The 15,303-nt window shown below is 36.9% G+C and overlaps 1 protein-coding gene across 1 annotated transcript in view; it reads left to right on the top strand.

Annotated features, from left to right (window-relative positions):
- The first annotated feature begins 876 nt into the window (after positions 1 to 876).
- The window catches only part of LOC121322994 (integrin alpha-V-like), a 32,406-nt gene continuing 17,979 nt past the window's right edge, over positions 877 to 15,303 (top strand). The window contains exons 1-11 of the mRNA XM_041263693.1: positions 877 to 1,428; positions 4,115 to 4,242; positions 8,692 to 8,783; positions 9,082 to 9,196; positions 10,140 to 10,201; positions 10,453 to 10,498; positions 10,832 to 10,957; positions 11,098 to 11,142; positions 11,491 to 11,534; positions 11,630 to 11,673; positions 13,189 to 13,207. Of these exons, the coding sequence (XP_041119627.1) occupies positions 1,262 to 1,428; positions 4,115 to 4,242; positions 8,692 to 8,783; positions 9,082 to 9,196; positions 10,140 to 10,201; positions 10,453 to 10,498; positions 10,832 to 10,957; positions 11,098 to 11,142; positions 11,491 to 11,534; positions 11,630 to 11,673; positions 13,189 to 13,207 (888 nt within the window). The 5' untranslated portion in view covers positions 877 to 1,261. The remainder of the gene's footprint in view (positions 1,429 to 4,114; positions 4,243 to 8,691; positions 8,784 to 9,081; positions 9,197 to 10,139; positions 10,202 to 10,452; positions 10,499 to 10,831; positions 10,958 to 11,097; positions 11,143 to 11,490; positions 11,535 to 11,629; positions 11,674 to 13,188; positions 13,208 to 15,303) is intronic.

Genomic DNA, 15,303 nt, shown 5'->3' with positions numbered 1-15,303 from the left:
CACCTACTTATACAAAGAAAATAAGAAAAGTAAATGCCATCACCACCCCCATACCAAAACCAGTGCCCTGCTCTTAATGCTCTGTATTTATAACAGTGTAAACCAGTGGGAATTGTATGGTTGGATTTTTAATTGTTGAGGTTAATTGCCAATTTATTTGCTATATTCTTGTTCTAGGTTTACAAAAAAAAATTTAAAAATAATTTGTATTGTATCTTACTAGCAGGAAGGTTTTTTTTTTGTTGTTGTTTGTTTAGTTTTTCCTCCCAGTTCATTATCTCTGAAATGAAACTGGTACAGCTAGACAGATAGGCATCCCTCAGTGGTGATGGTGTATACTACCATGTGAACTTTACAGGTTAACAATAATAGAAAATCACCACAACTCATCACTTCTAGACTCAACAGAAACAAATGACCACTAAGCATCATCAATAGAGTATTTTTCAATTGTAAACCTCCCCAACAATATGTGAACAAATTGACAATAAAGGTACATTTCACTGGGGGTTGACTTCAGTGGGCCTACAAGCTGCATAAACAGACAATGGCAGTAAACAGTTACATTCACTTGAGAGCAGATTTGCAGAATGCCAAATTGAGTCTTAAAGTAGTCTGCAAATATTCGGGTTCTTTGAGAAGTTATACTCATCGAGCAGCAGTATGGAGAGGTGTCAGTCTGACTCATACTGTAATGAGAGTTTGCCCTTTCTGCATCTGTATTTTAATAATGGACATTTTATGGGAGTTGCAACTTTTTTCAAAAGTTATATAATGCCACCCAAAAAAATGTTATCCATTGATAAAATGAAAATTGCGGAAATCCCCGTTACGTTTGAGGTTTTTGATCTCTTTCACTTCCTGTACTTCACTAATACGTTGATAGCTTTCTGGGTTTGTCAAGCAGAAGTGTTTAACTGCGAGGGGGGAAAAACACGGCAAAAATAAGTCGAGCAGGGGTACAAAAATCAGTGGACACACCTAGACTTCTTCAGCAGACGAATATGTAAATTACTCCATTTAAAACGGATGTTGTGGTTTATGTGTCTGGCACTGGCAGAACGTATTAATCATCTGTGTAGGCTGAAAGTGTGAAATCCTTGTGGCTCATTAAATGCTCACTGTGTAGGCTACTGAAGGGACTACTCTCAAAGAGGAATTCATACATTCTGTTTTTGACTGTACTTATTTGAACTTTATTATCTTTTTTTTTTTTAAATAAAGAAAAAATAATAGCAAACAATTAAAAAAAAACAAAAACATGGAGCGATTTTGTCGCAAGTCATGTGTAGCGTTGTCTCTGGTTTTGCTGTTTATTTCTCGCTGTGCCTCTTTCAATTTGGATACGGACAGTCCTTCTGTTTTTTTGGGACCCGATGGAAGTTATTTTGGCTTCTCAGTGGATTTCTTCAAGCCTGATGAGAAACAGTAAGTTAAAGAATGCTTTTTGGTAGTGTCGATGTTTTACTTGTGTGCAATACGTTGATAACATTATTTAAGTTATAAAGTTGCAGTCCATCATCAATGTGGATACATATGGCAACTGTATAATTTACTCAATGTATCAGCATGCTACAGTACGAGGACATTAGGGATTAAAATGTCGTGGTTATTGTTTGCAGTGCATTTTGAGCAAGGTCAAATTAGTTGTCGTAGGCTTTTATTTTTTTAACTTAATAAAAGTAGTCTACTGTAAAGGGATTTGTTACTACCTATTGCAGGACGTTGAGCTTGTATGAAATACATTCAAAGCACACAAAGCCTACGGGGAGGTTTTCCATGAATCCAAACGTATTTATTTACAAAAATAGAAATACACAATGCTCATAAATACGGATTGTATTTATATGTGTGGCACATATCCACAGATCCATAAGCAAAAGTTTCCGTTTCCAGACTGTATTTTGCTTTTAGGGGCATTTTGCTTTCATAGTTATACACTGTATTGGTTAAACTTAACACTGTTGTTCAGTTGCTGCTAACTCGTTATCAGTTTGTTCATGTTCTGTAGTAAATTAAATTTAACATTTACATCATGTAAAAGTAAAATTGCCCTCCAATGTGGTTGAAAAGGCTCTGTCAGTCTTCCTGGTTGAATTGCTGGATAGATTTATTTGAGGTCAGAGTCAATATTGTACTGTAAAGTATGGCACCACTATATCCATTATTTACATGAGACATGATATTTAGCCCTGGACCTCACAATGGTTATGGCTGTGCCATAATTTTGATTCAGTGTTTAACTCACATCGCAATATGGCACCATAGTGCCATATTTAGTTTGATATTGTGTTAATGTACTAATAAGATACAGCTTGGTACACTGTTTCCCTGTTGGGCCTCCTGGCAACTTTTAAAGCACCTTCAGGAAAGTATAAAAATGTTATACTGGTATAAAGTATATAATAAAGCTAGAAGAATCAAAACTTTATCCCGCTGAAACTTAAAACTGGGTAATAAACTGTTTTGGCTTGCCTCTCTTTACCATTGATTCTGAAACTTTGTCAGGCAGTGACATACTAGCTGCTTTCCTATAACAGTCTATATGGTATAGCATTACCAGAACAGTGATTATCAGTATCACATTTGTTGTTCTGCAAGATTCAGTATTTAAAGTAGTAAATACTAAAATAGTATTTAAAATGTTCTTAATGATATTTCAGTTCTCCATAAACACAAGTACATCGACTTCTTTAGCTGAACATATAAAATAGGTAGATTTAACATAGTGCCTATAGAAAGTCTACACCCCCTTCCAAAATGTTCACCTTATAGTCTGGAATTAAAATGCATCAAAAAAAATGCATTTTTTTTTTTCATTTATCTACACATCCTACCCCACAACTTCCAAGTGAAAAAATATTCTAGAAATTTGTAGAAAATTAATTAAAAAATAAAAACTGAAATAGCTTGGTTGGATAAGTGTCCATCCCCCCTGTAATAGCAATCCTAAATTAGCCCAGGTGTTACCAATCGCCTTCAGAATCACACACCAAGTTAAGTGGCTTCAACCTGTGTTAAATTGTAGTGATTCACATGATTTCAGGATAAATTCAACAGTTTCTGTAGGTTCCCTCTGCTGGGTAGTGCATTTCAAAGCAAAGACTCAACCATGAGCACCAAAGCACTTTCAGAACTCTGGGACAAAGTTGTTAAAAGGCACAGATAAGGGGATGGGTATAAAAAATATCAATGGGTTTGAATACCCCTTGGAGCATGGTCAAGATGATTATTAAGAAGTGGAAGGTGTATGGCACCACCAAGACCCTAGCTAGATCAGGCCGTTCCTCCAAACTGGATGACCAAGCAAGAAGGAGGCTGATCAGAGAAGATACCAAGAGGCCAATGGCAACTTTGCAAGAGCTACAGGCTTTTATGGCCAAGACTGGTCAAAGTGTACACGTGACAACAATATCCCAAGAACTCCACAAATCTGGCCTGTATGGTAAGGTGACAAGAAGGAAGCCATTACTCAAGAAAGCCCACCTTGAATCCCGTTTTAAGTATGCAAAAAAACGCTCAAGAAATTTTATATCCATATTGGCAGAAAGTTTTGTGGTTTGACGAAACTAAAATTGAACTTTTTGGCCTAAATGCACGACTTGAAGATTGCTGTCCATCAACGCTCCTCAAGGAACTTGACAGAGCTTGAACAGTTTTGTAAAGAAGAATGGTCAAATTTTGCCAAATGTAGGTGTGTAAATTTGGTAGAGACCTATCCCAATAGACTCGCCGCTGTAATTGCTGCCAAAGGTGCTTCCACCAAGTATTAACTCGGGGGTGGAGACTTATCCAATTATGATCTTTCAGTTTTGTATTTTCAATATATATATATATTTATACAGTGTAGAGTATGGTATGTAGATAAGTGAAAATAAATCTTCATTTCAATGTATAAAACTGAGGCACTGACACAACAAAATGTGAAAAAAGTTCAAGGGGGTGTAGACTTTCTGTAGCCACTGTATATATTTGCACAGATTGTTATGAATATGCACTAAATGCAACACTCAATGGGGGGGGTGTGGCATATGTGTTCCATTTTAAGTAGTTGTTGAAGATAAGACCTATTATTCACCTTAATATGAATTTTTTGTATTTTGTTTATTTTTAGGTTAAATGTTATAATTGGTGCTCCTAAGGCCAATACATCACATTCAAAAATTGTGGAGAGGGGAGCAGTTTACAGTTGTCCATGGCAATCAAGCAATACCTGTCAGCAAGTGCAATTTGACAATACAGGTGAGACTCATTATTTAAGTAAAATAGCAGTTCTGAGACAACTATAGGCTTACTGTATACTTATAAGGCAGTAAATGTTAGTTGTCAAAACAGCACAATTTCAAGATATATTCTTATTGTTAAAAATGGTAGAAACTGTAAAAACTGGATAGTTTAAAATGTTGCCGGCTTAATTTCTGAGCAATGGGTGTAATAAAATGAAAAGTATTTGTTGAATTTCACTGCTTTGGGTGCTGTATGCAGTATTGTCTTTTGAATCGGCTCTCCTCTCGACATTTTCAATAGACATGTTAAATGTTATATGAAGCAACGAGACCGTGCTTGCAAGGCTTTGTTCAAGCATGAACTCATGCTGGAATGCAGCAGCTGAGTGTTTCAAGCACATGTCTTGTTCATTTACAGTAAGATGCAGTAAGAGATCTTATGGAACAATTTGTTTTTGTGGGTTGGATTGGTTCCATAATTTAACGAATGACCTTGCATGATGCAGTTAGTTAAAATACCATACTAGCCACTTCCAAATGGAACAAGAATCAGCAAAAGTAAAATAGGCTTTGGAATGGGTTGAAACTATACTGTGGCCTTTGTGCTAGAAAGGGTGGGTTAATGGATAAGCAACAGACTGCAATATAGTTGTATTATCTGCTTGCCAGGATGTAGGTTGTTGAGTGCCTTTGTTTCCAGGGACAGATCCCAGCTGGTTAACCCCAGACCTATCGTTACCCACATATTACAAAGTGATGCATTCATTTTTCCTGCATAGGTCTTGTTGTTTGTTGACATGGTACTCCTCCCATATTTCACAAGCAGCACCCTATGTATTTTAAAACTACAATCAAAGGTACAGGTATGATTTCTAACAACCCCAGCAGCGTTCTAAAAAGGCTAGGCCAAAATGATCAAAACTGATCTCCACTAAGACACATTCTCAGGTTTTAAGATTAACTGCTTTACATTGGTGTTCGCAAATAGCTTTGAAATGATACAAATGCTAAACTGATAAAAGTGAAATATAATTCTCAATGTTTTTTTTTTTTTTTTTTTTTTCAGTTTACAAATTTAAATGAAACATGTATTCAAAATTGATGATGGCATTGATCTTAATAGGTGGTCATACATGTATTACTGTTTGTTATAGCTTCTCCTTCACAATCATATCAACACACACACATATATATATATATATATATATAATTATATATATAATATATATATATATATATATATATATATATATTATATAATGACATGAAGGCGTAGTTCAATTCTAAGTATCCATTTACACAAACTGTAATAATGTTCAAGTATATTAACACATTTACTTGCTGGTATTTGAAAATGCTCTAGAAGCCACTAATGATGTTTAGAAGAAAGACATTACTTTACCTTTGCTGCATCCATACATAATGTTGCTCATACTGTATCACAACAATATATTTTAAAACACAGTCCTGATTGTGTGTTTTTTAAATCCTCTGAGGATTATGTTTCAAAACGATAATGATTATGTTTAAAATAAGCTAGTCATCCTTGTTTAGCACAAACTGTATCCCAGTATCTCACACCCACTGATTTACCAGGACTACACAATAGGCTACCTTCTAATGACACACTCTGGCTTGGGCAGTGGCGTTTCATGAATATCATTTCTGTACTAGTCTGTGCTAGGATAAGAGCAGTAAGGAAAATGTAGACATGAGCAATATATCACATACACTCAATGGAAAGGGTAAAACTGCTTCCTTTGCATGTAAAAATGATACCAAAGCATATATTCTGTTGTAAAAAATTCTTCTCTTTGTGAGGGGATGCAGAAAATGGGAAGGTTTTGTATAAAACAAGCATTAGTCATTGTACCTTTGATAACTCCTAAAGATCCAACCATCTTCTTTTCCCTTCAATCTGCCTCAAACATGATTTAAGACCTACAGTATCTAGTACAGTGTTTATTCATTAAATAGTTCATTTCTAAAAGTGAAAAAAAAACTGCTTCATAAGGTAATCACCACTTTCATAACCAAAAACGAGATGTTTTAAACCCTATAAATTATTTTGAAAGAAATATTTTGGACAAAAGTGGCCATTCTTTAAAACACAGAACTGTGCCTTTCTTTGAAGCTCTGGGACTAAAACAAATAAGGAACCTGACAGCCATACTGTGGAAAACTATCAAGTAAAAAAACCCTGAAACAAAAACAATTCAGTAAGATTCACTGGTCCAGCCATTTGTTGATGATCGTATATCTTTCATCAGCACACTTACACAGGTTTTTTTTTTTTTTATCTTTTTGATTGAGGGTTTTTAAGTTATGGATGGATCTCATAAACTGCAGTATAGTGCTACAAAAAGAATACTATGAAGCACACATTTTTGTTCAGTATATTACAATAACATGACAATTTAAATGTAGCTATTACAATACGGTTGTTTTACTTTGGGATAAAGGAGAACTTCCAAAAAATAAAATTTATTTTGGTTTACGTAATCCTGCTGAGAAATTGCAATACAACCAACAAACATCTCCCATCAAGCCAGAGACCAGAAGCAGAGACTCAGCACTTTTGCACAGTGGTTTGTTGCCTTTGGCCAGCATCAAGTTGCATATAAACTCAATTCCACACACTGCAGGAAGGGATATTGTTGATGCGTAGGCAGGTTGGAAAAGCAGGTTCCTGTTTTGTATTATCCTTAGAAAGCCTTTAGGTAATTGTTTAAAAAAAAAAAAAAGGAAAAAGATAGGTTCATGATGCGATGTTGTGTCGCAGATCATACTTCATATGGAATTGATTCCTCATGCTTTAACATTTTAATGAGCTTTAGAATACTAAAGAGACACTTTAGCCTGGAGTAAGTAATAATCTGCTTCAGTCAACACTTATTGAATTCACTGTGTGTGTGTGTGTGTGTGTGTGTGTGTGTGTGTGTGTGTGTGTGTGTGTCTATCTATCTATCTCTCTCTCTCTCTCTCTCTCTCTCTCTCTCTCTCTCTCTCTCTATCTATATATATATATATATATATATATATATATATATATATATATATATATATATATATATATATATATATATTATATATATAATTTGAAACTTGCTAGTCCTGATGTGAACTTACCAGTCCAAAAAATTAACACGGTTATAAATTTAGAACAAAACAGGTAAAATAAACATTTATTCCCAGATGCATTTGGTTGGTTTAGTGAACTTTAAATTAACAGGTCAGATAGAGGCTCCACAGTGTCCATCTTCATATACAAAACGAGCAGCGAGCCCCACACAGTGTCCATATTCATATACAAAACGAGCAGCGAGCCCTACACAGTGTCCATCTTCATATACAAAACGAGCAGCGAGCCCCACACAGTGTCCATCTTCATATACAGAACGAGCAGCGAGCCCCACACAGTGTCCATCTTCATGTACAAAACGAGCAGCGAGCCCCACACAGTGTCCATCTTCATGTACAAAACGAGCAGCGAGCCCCACAGTGTCCATCTTCATATATACAAAATGAGCAGCGAGCCCCACACAGTGTCCATCTTCATGTACAAAACGAGCAGCGAGCCCCACACAGTGTCCATTTTCATATAATTTGTATAGCAAAACTTGGGATACGTGTCATAATATCTGAACGTTTTATTCTCTGGTATACAGTTATTACACCAGAGAACACACTGGTATTACTTTAAATGTATCGTATGCCATAGCTAAATAAATTCTATTTACTTGTGTATTTTATAGAACTTTAAATGGTACAACAGCTGTACCAACAACTACTAAAAAATAAAACCTCATCAAGTATCTATCATTTGAAACGGTGATAGCAGATCACTATTGCTGCTAAAACTAGTAGTGTACCTGTCACTAAGCATCCATGTGAGGGGGGTTTGCATGTCATTACTATAGCTGGTGATACTGTATATCTTAAAGCTTGCAGGTTCATATTTTCAGTCCTTGGACAAAGTCTAATGGCTCTTTGATCAGGGTTGTGTGACTTTATGCATTCCAGACTGTATTCTGTGATACTCAGTTTGAAGTTCAATCATGGGTGTTGTGTTGCAAGAAAAAATAACTTTTTTTATACCCTTTAAAAATCATCTCCTCATTATTTTACAAAATCTGCATCTGTAACCCTGCACCATCCATGACACTGAGCTCTGGCCTAATATGACTGTTATATTGAGGGCATGTGACTATACGTTTCTATTGTGTAAGACAGTAGGTTTTTGTACTCTTCAATCCAGTAAATATATCGCTTTCGCGGCCACATTAATGGTAAAGTTCGTGTTCACATATCTGTTTTACTTCATTTTTACAAACTATTATATCAGATTAGAAATTGCCACAGAGATGCCTTGATATTTGTTCGCAGAAACTGCAGTTTCTTGATTTTATAATGAATTTTAAGTTTTGAGAAATCTTTTAAATTCCTGTTTGATTTCATCCTGTAGATGACCGATACAATACAAATGGTGAGCAGATGGAGTTCAAATCTAACCAGTGGTTTGGAGCCACTGTGAGATCTAAAGGTGATCAGATTTTGGTAAGTCTACTCTTTGCTGTCCTTTTTTTTTACGCTTTCTTAGATGCTTTGAAGCTTTCGGTCTTCTTTATTTTGGAGCCAGACAACTTTATAAAGATTATTAAGGGGCAAGGGGGGACAGGACTTATTTGGTCTATAAATAACAACCCAGCAGCAGGCGTTGCACTGTTTTGTACTTTTTTTACTGTAGCACGTAATAATATTGAAGAATCAATAAAGAAAATGTATACCAGTGTCAAACTTGATTTTATATTCTGGTTGAATAAGCAAGGTAATCCATAAAATGTTATTTCCTCAGGCCTGTGCTCCTCTCTACCAATGGAGAACATTTGGGACAGCAGAAAGAGAGCCTGTGGGGACCTGCTACCTAAAAAAGGGGGACACCGTTGTTGAGTATTCACCTTGCAGAACAGGTAAGATTTCTTAAGCTATAGTTTGATTACATGATTGATCCAATCTATATAATCAGGATTTTGTTGGTGGTTTTGTTTTTTTTACAGGTTGTTGGTGTGAAAATGCGTTATGCTAGGCTCCTATACATTTCTATGTTCTTTGTGCTCGCAAGGTCTGGATTAACCAAGATTGTAAAATGTTGTGCATAACAAGACATTAACTCCTTATTTGTTAGAGGCTGATATGGATTTTTTACATAATGCATTGATTACACATAAATATGATGAAATTCAAATTAGGGTTGAGCACTTAATCGCTCATAAGATTCTGCAATGGTTTGGCAGGGATAATGAGTTTGGGAGATAGTGTTTAAATTAATAATAACCCCAAATGTCACCATTTCCTGTATTTATGTGTTCCTCAAAATGACCATTTCACAAAAATGGCCTGGTTGGTGTGTGGGTGACATCAGACCAGGGGAATGAAACAAAAACACAGGTTGTACAGAGCAAAATGGTTCTGCTGCGCTCGTATTTAATAATAAAAGATTTATGCAAATAACACTGTCAAAAACAAACGACTCATTGGCTAAAGTAAAATAAACACAAACAGTAATGATATTGGTATAAGCCAGTACCTTTTTGGATCTCTCACTTGTAGCGTTCACTCTTGCTGTCACTCTCAACTCCTCTAAACTCTCTCCTCCTCAGTGAGCTGGAGTGGGTCTTTTATATTCTGTGGCTGGAGCCTGAATTACCCATTAAACAGTTACCTTATTAAGACCCCAGCCACATTCCCGTAAGCTTTTATCGGGATGGGGATTCAACCTCATCCACGCCGACTACATATTACAAGACAGGCTTTTCATAAAATAAATATACACAAGGAGTGGGCACCCCATGGTACAGTCATGCAGACCCTGCTTACCATGTTTTTTAACATGTTTTGTTTTTGTTTTTTCAGATAAAAACAATCCAGAAGGACAAGGTTTTTGTCAGGCAGGATTTAGCATTGACTTTGTAAAGGTATGAGATATTTAAAGTAAACTGAACTGTGTTATTTTTACTGGTTGTACGTTTCTGTATGGTTTTGTGGTATGTTGCGCCTATTGAGCGTATCAGAATCTGTGGATAGGAGATGCCTGTGTGTCTTGAAGTACAGTCCTTATGTCACGCTTACATTCTCAATTCATCTAGATACCATATCTAATAAAGTAAATACATACAAAATGTGTTGTAACTGAAAATCTGTCATACTCTTTTTCTTTCTTTGACAGGACAATCGCGTTGTTGTTGGAGGGCCTGGTAGTTTTTACTGGCAAGGTAAGGCATGTAAAAAGATCTGCTAGCAACCTACAATGACTTTTTAAATAAATGGTGGTTGACTTTTGCACTACTGAAAAGCCCCAAAATGCTGCTTTTTGCAGTTCGTAAATTGTGTGGCTCTTCTGCTTCTGATTATATTTGCATAAGCCTATACTATAGTGATTTGGCATGTATTGTACCACAGACAGTAACTTATGGGGATGAAGTTTGGCTCAGTGATGGAAGATGAGTGAAGCAATTTTGGAACAGAGTACCAGAAATGATCCTCTGTGACAAATCATTTAAAGTTGTGCTGCATTGTCAACTGAGACTGAATTTACATTTCCACAGGTCAACTGATTTCTGATCTGATTCCTCAGATTGTGAATAAATATAATAAGAATTCCTATTACACAACGTATGACAGTCAGCTGACTACCAAGCCAGCAAGTGCTGCATTTGATGACAGCTACTTAGGTAAGTGATCTTATAACGCTTCATTTGTTCATATGCTGCTGAAGAATGCTTAAGAAGTCTTTATTATTTGCATATGAATCTGTTTGGCTATATTTTAAAAAATCTAATCTCTTGATGTCTTGTTTCCTTTAAATTATTAGGCTATTCAATAGCTGTTGCAGACTTTAATGGCGATGGAATAGATGGTAAGAATTTGAACTAATCTTGATATATTCACAATTACGTTTGTAATATATAAATTAATGTATTTGTTAAATAACTAACAAGGTCAGGTAAACAAATTTATATTAATACATTATTTAAATAATTCTGTTTTTACCTGCTGCCCCAAAGCTACCTGCAAGCCAGTTTAAATAGTATCTATATGCAGTGCTCTGGTATGTGAAAAAAATAAATATCCAAAGTAAAATAAATATCAAGAGTAATAAAATGCAGTTGCATTAGCTATGTGTTTACAGTATGTGTGAGATTTGCAGGGTTTTTTTTTTTTGTTATTCAAAGTTTTGGGGTTTTTTTTCCCTCTTTCATCACAGATTTTGTGACTGGTGTTCCCAGAGGAGCTCGAGCTCTTGGTTATGTAAGAATAATTTTTTATTTTTTTTTAACAAAATTAATATACCTGTTCTTTTTAAAAGGGTAGGACTTTCAATTTAAATATTTATTTATTTTCAGGTGACAATTTTCAGTGGCACAACTATGGAGTCCCTCGTTAAACCGTGCCTCTCGTTCAATCAGACGCGGCGAGGTCAGATAACAATTATAACACTCGCCTATTACAGGTTTTTGCAAATGAATGTGTTTGTGTAAAATGTGTGTATATATATATATATATATATATATATATATATATATATATATATATATATATATATATATATATATATATATATATATATATATATATATATATAATAAAATATACACAGTGCCTTGCAAAAGTATTCAGACCCCTGACCAATTCTCTCATATTACTGAATTACAAATGGTACATTGAAATTTCGTTCCGTTTGATATTTTATTTTAAAACACTGAAACTCAAAATCAATTATTGTAAGGTGACATTGGTTTTATGTTGGGAAATATTGTTAAGAAAAATAAAAAACTGAAATATCTTGCTTGTATAAGTATTCAACCCCTACACATTAATATTTGGTAGAGCCACCTTTTGCTGCAATAACAGCTTTAAGTCTTTTGGGGTAAGTATGTACCAGCTTTGCACACAGTGTCGGAGTGATTTTGGCCCATTCTTCTTGGCAGATTTGCTCCAGGTTGTTCAGGTTGGTTGGACGACACTTGTGGACTGCAATTTTCAAATAGTGCCACAGATTCTCAATGGGATTGAGATCAGGACTTTGACTGGGCCACTGTAGGACATTCACCTTTTTGTTCTTGAGCCACTCCAATGTTGCTTTGGCCTTGTGCTTGGTATCATTGTCCTGCTGAAAGGTGAATTTCCTCCCAAGCTTAATTTTTGTAGCGGACTGAAGCAGATTCTCTTGCAGTATTTTCCTGTATTTTGCTCCATCCATTCTTCCTTCAGTTGTAACAAGATGCCCAGTCCCTGCTGATGAGAAGCATCCCCACAGCATGATGCTGCCACCACTATACTTCACTGTAGGGATGGTGTGTCTTGAGGCATGGGTAGTGTTAGGTTTGCGCCACACGTAGCGCTTTGAGTTTTGGCCAAAACGCTCTATCTTGGTCTCATCTGACCACAAAACTTTTTCCCACATTGCAGCTGGGTCACTCTCATGCTTTCTGGCAAACTCCAGACGTGCTTTCAGATGGTACTTTTTGAGTAACGGCTTCTTTCTTGCCACCCTCCCATACAGGCCAGTGTTATGCAGAGCTTTTGATATGGTTGACTGGTGCACCATTACTCCACTCCCAGCCACTGAACTCTGTAGCTCCTTCAAAGTGATTATTGGCCTCTCTGTGGCTTCTCTCACAAGTCTCCTTCTTGTTTGAGCGCTGAGTTTTGAGGGACGGCTTTTTCTTGGCAGTGCCTGGGTGGTGTGATGCAGCTTCCACTTCCTGATTATTGAGCCAACTGTGCTCACTGGGATATTCAAACACTTGGATATTATTTTGTACCCTTTCCCTAATCTATGCATTTGCATTACTTTATCTCTGACTTCTGTAGAATGCTCTTTGGTCTTCATTTTCCTTCAGATTCACAGCCTTACCAATGATCCTTCAACAGTGGGGTTTTTATCCAGAAAATGTGAAAGCAACTTTAATGGTTCACAGGTGGAGGCCAATGGTAAGGTAATTGTGTCCTCGTTAGGGCAAATTCTTTCATCGGTACAAACTGGGAGCTTCCACAGCACAGGGGTTGAATACTTATGCAAGCAAGATATTTCAGTTTTTTATTTTTCTTAACATAAAACCAGTGTCACCTTACAATAATTGATTTTGAGTTCCAATGTTTAAAAATAAAATATTTTAAATGTTTTTCTTAAATCAGCATCTCTGCATGTATGGCAGCCATTCCATTCCAGTGTCTGTTGAATTCCAACACAGGCACACCTCATTCTACTGAATGAGGTACTGATTAGGGGATCACCTGAACCAAATCTTATTTAACGAGGAAAAGTATAAAAACCTCTCCTGTGGTCATCACTATGGCAAAACAGTGCTATTAGTACCTCAAAAGTAACTGGAATCAAAAAATAACTATTGACCATGCCCAAAGAGTTGAAAAGGAAAGTTTTGAGTGAGGAAAAGAAGGGTTCAATTCTGGCTTTACTGGCAGAGGGATACATTGAGCGTCGGGTTGCTTCCATCCTTAAAATTTCAAAGACGGCGGTTCATAAGAACAAGGTCAAGCAGCACACATTGGGGACAACAAAGCTACAGACCGGCAGAGGGCGAAAACGACTCTCCGCTGACCGGGATGACCGCCAACTCATTCGAATGTCACTCAGCAACCGTAGGATGACATCAAGTGACCTACAAAAAGAATGGGGTGAAGTGCACGGCGAGGACGGTTCGAAACAGGCTCCTAGGGGCAGGGCTGAAGTCTTGCAAAGCTAGAAAAAAGCCCTTCATCAGTGAAAAGCAAAGAAGAGCCAGGCTGAGGTTTGCAAAAGACCATAAGGATTGGACCATAGAGGACTGGAGTAAGGTCATCTTCTCTGATGTCCAGTTTTCAGCTTTGCCCAACACCTGGTCGTCTAATGGTTAGACGGAGACCTGGAGAGGCCTACAAGCCACAGTGTCTCGCACCCACTGTGAAATGTGGTGGAGGATCTGTGATGATCTGGGGGTGCATCAGCAAGGCTGGAATCGGGCAGCTTTGGCATGAATCAAGCCAAGTACAAGGTTGTCCTGGAAGAAAACTTGCTTCCTTCTGCTCTGACAATGTTCCCCAACTCTGAGGATTGGTTTTTCCATTAGGACAATGCTCCATGCCACACAGCCAGGTCAATCAAGGTGTGGATGGAGGACCGCCAGATCAAGACCCTGTCATGGCCAACCCAATCTCCAGACCTGAACCCCATTGAAAACCTCTGGAATGTGATCAAGAGGAAGATGGATGGTCACAAGCCATCAAACAAAGCCGAGCTGCTTGAATTTCTGCGCCAGGAGTGGCATAAAGTCACCCAACATCAATGTGAAAGACTGGTGGAGAGCATGCCAAGACACATGAAAGCTGTGCTTGAAAATCAGGGTTATTCCACCAAATATTGATTTCTGAACTCTTCCTAAGTTAAAACATTAGTATTGTGTTGTTTAAAAATGAATCAACTTAATTTCTTTGCATTATTCGAGGTCTGACAACACTGCATCTTTTTTGTTATTTTGACCAGTTGTCATTTTCTGCAAATAGATGCTCTAAATGACAATATTTTAATTTGGAATTTGGGAGAAATGTTGTCAGTAGTTTATAGAATAAAACAAAAATGTTCATTTTACCCAAACACATACCTATAAATAGTAAAACCAGAGAAACTGATAATTTTGCAGTGGTCTCTTAATTTTTTCCAGAGCTGTGTGTGTGTGTGTGTGTGTGTGTGTGTGTGTGTGTGTGTGTGTGTGTGTGTGTGTGTGTGTGTGTGTGTGTGTGTGTGTGTGTGTGTGTGTGTGTGTGTGTGTGTGTGTGTGTGTGTGTGTGTGTGTGTGTGTGTGTGTGTGTGTGTGTGTGTGTGTGTGTGTGTGTGTGTGTGTGTGTATGACACACACACACACACACACACACACAATTATTGTCAGCATCTTAGTTTGCACTTGAAATATGCTTACTTTTTAAAGGTATTTATTTGCTAGCTAGGAGTTCGTGTCCTAAACCCACCACCACATCTGGAACTAATTAAAGTCCACTTTGGCAGCATCGTTTTCAGAGA

The sequence above is a fragment of the Polyodon spathula genome, chromosome 11, assembly GCF_017654505.1.
Source record: "Polyodon spathula isolate WHYD16114869_AA chromosome 11, ASM1765450v1, whole genome shotgun sequence".
NCBI lineage: Eukaryota > Metazoa > Chordata > Actinopteri > Acipenseriformes > Polyodontidae > Polyodon > Polyodon spathula.
This window is presented reverse-complemented; position numbering and strand designations above follow the sequence as displayed.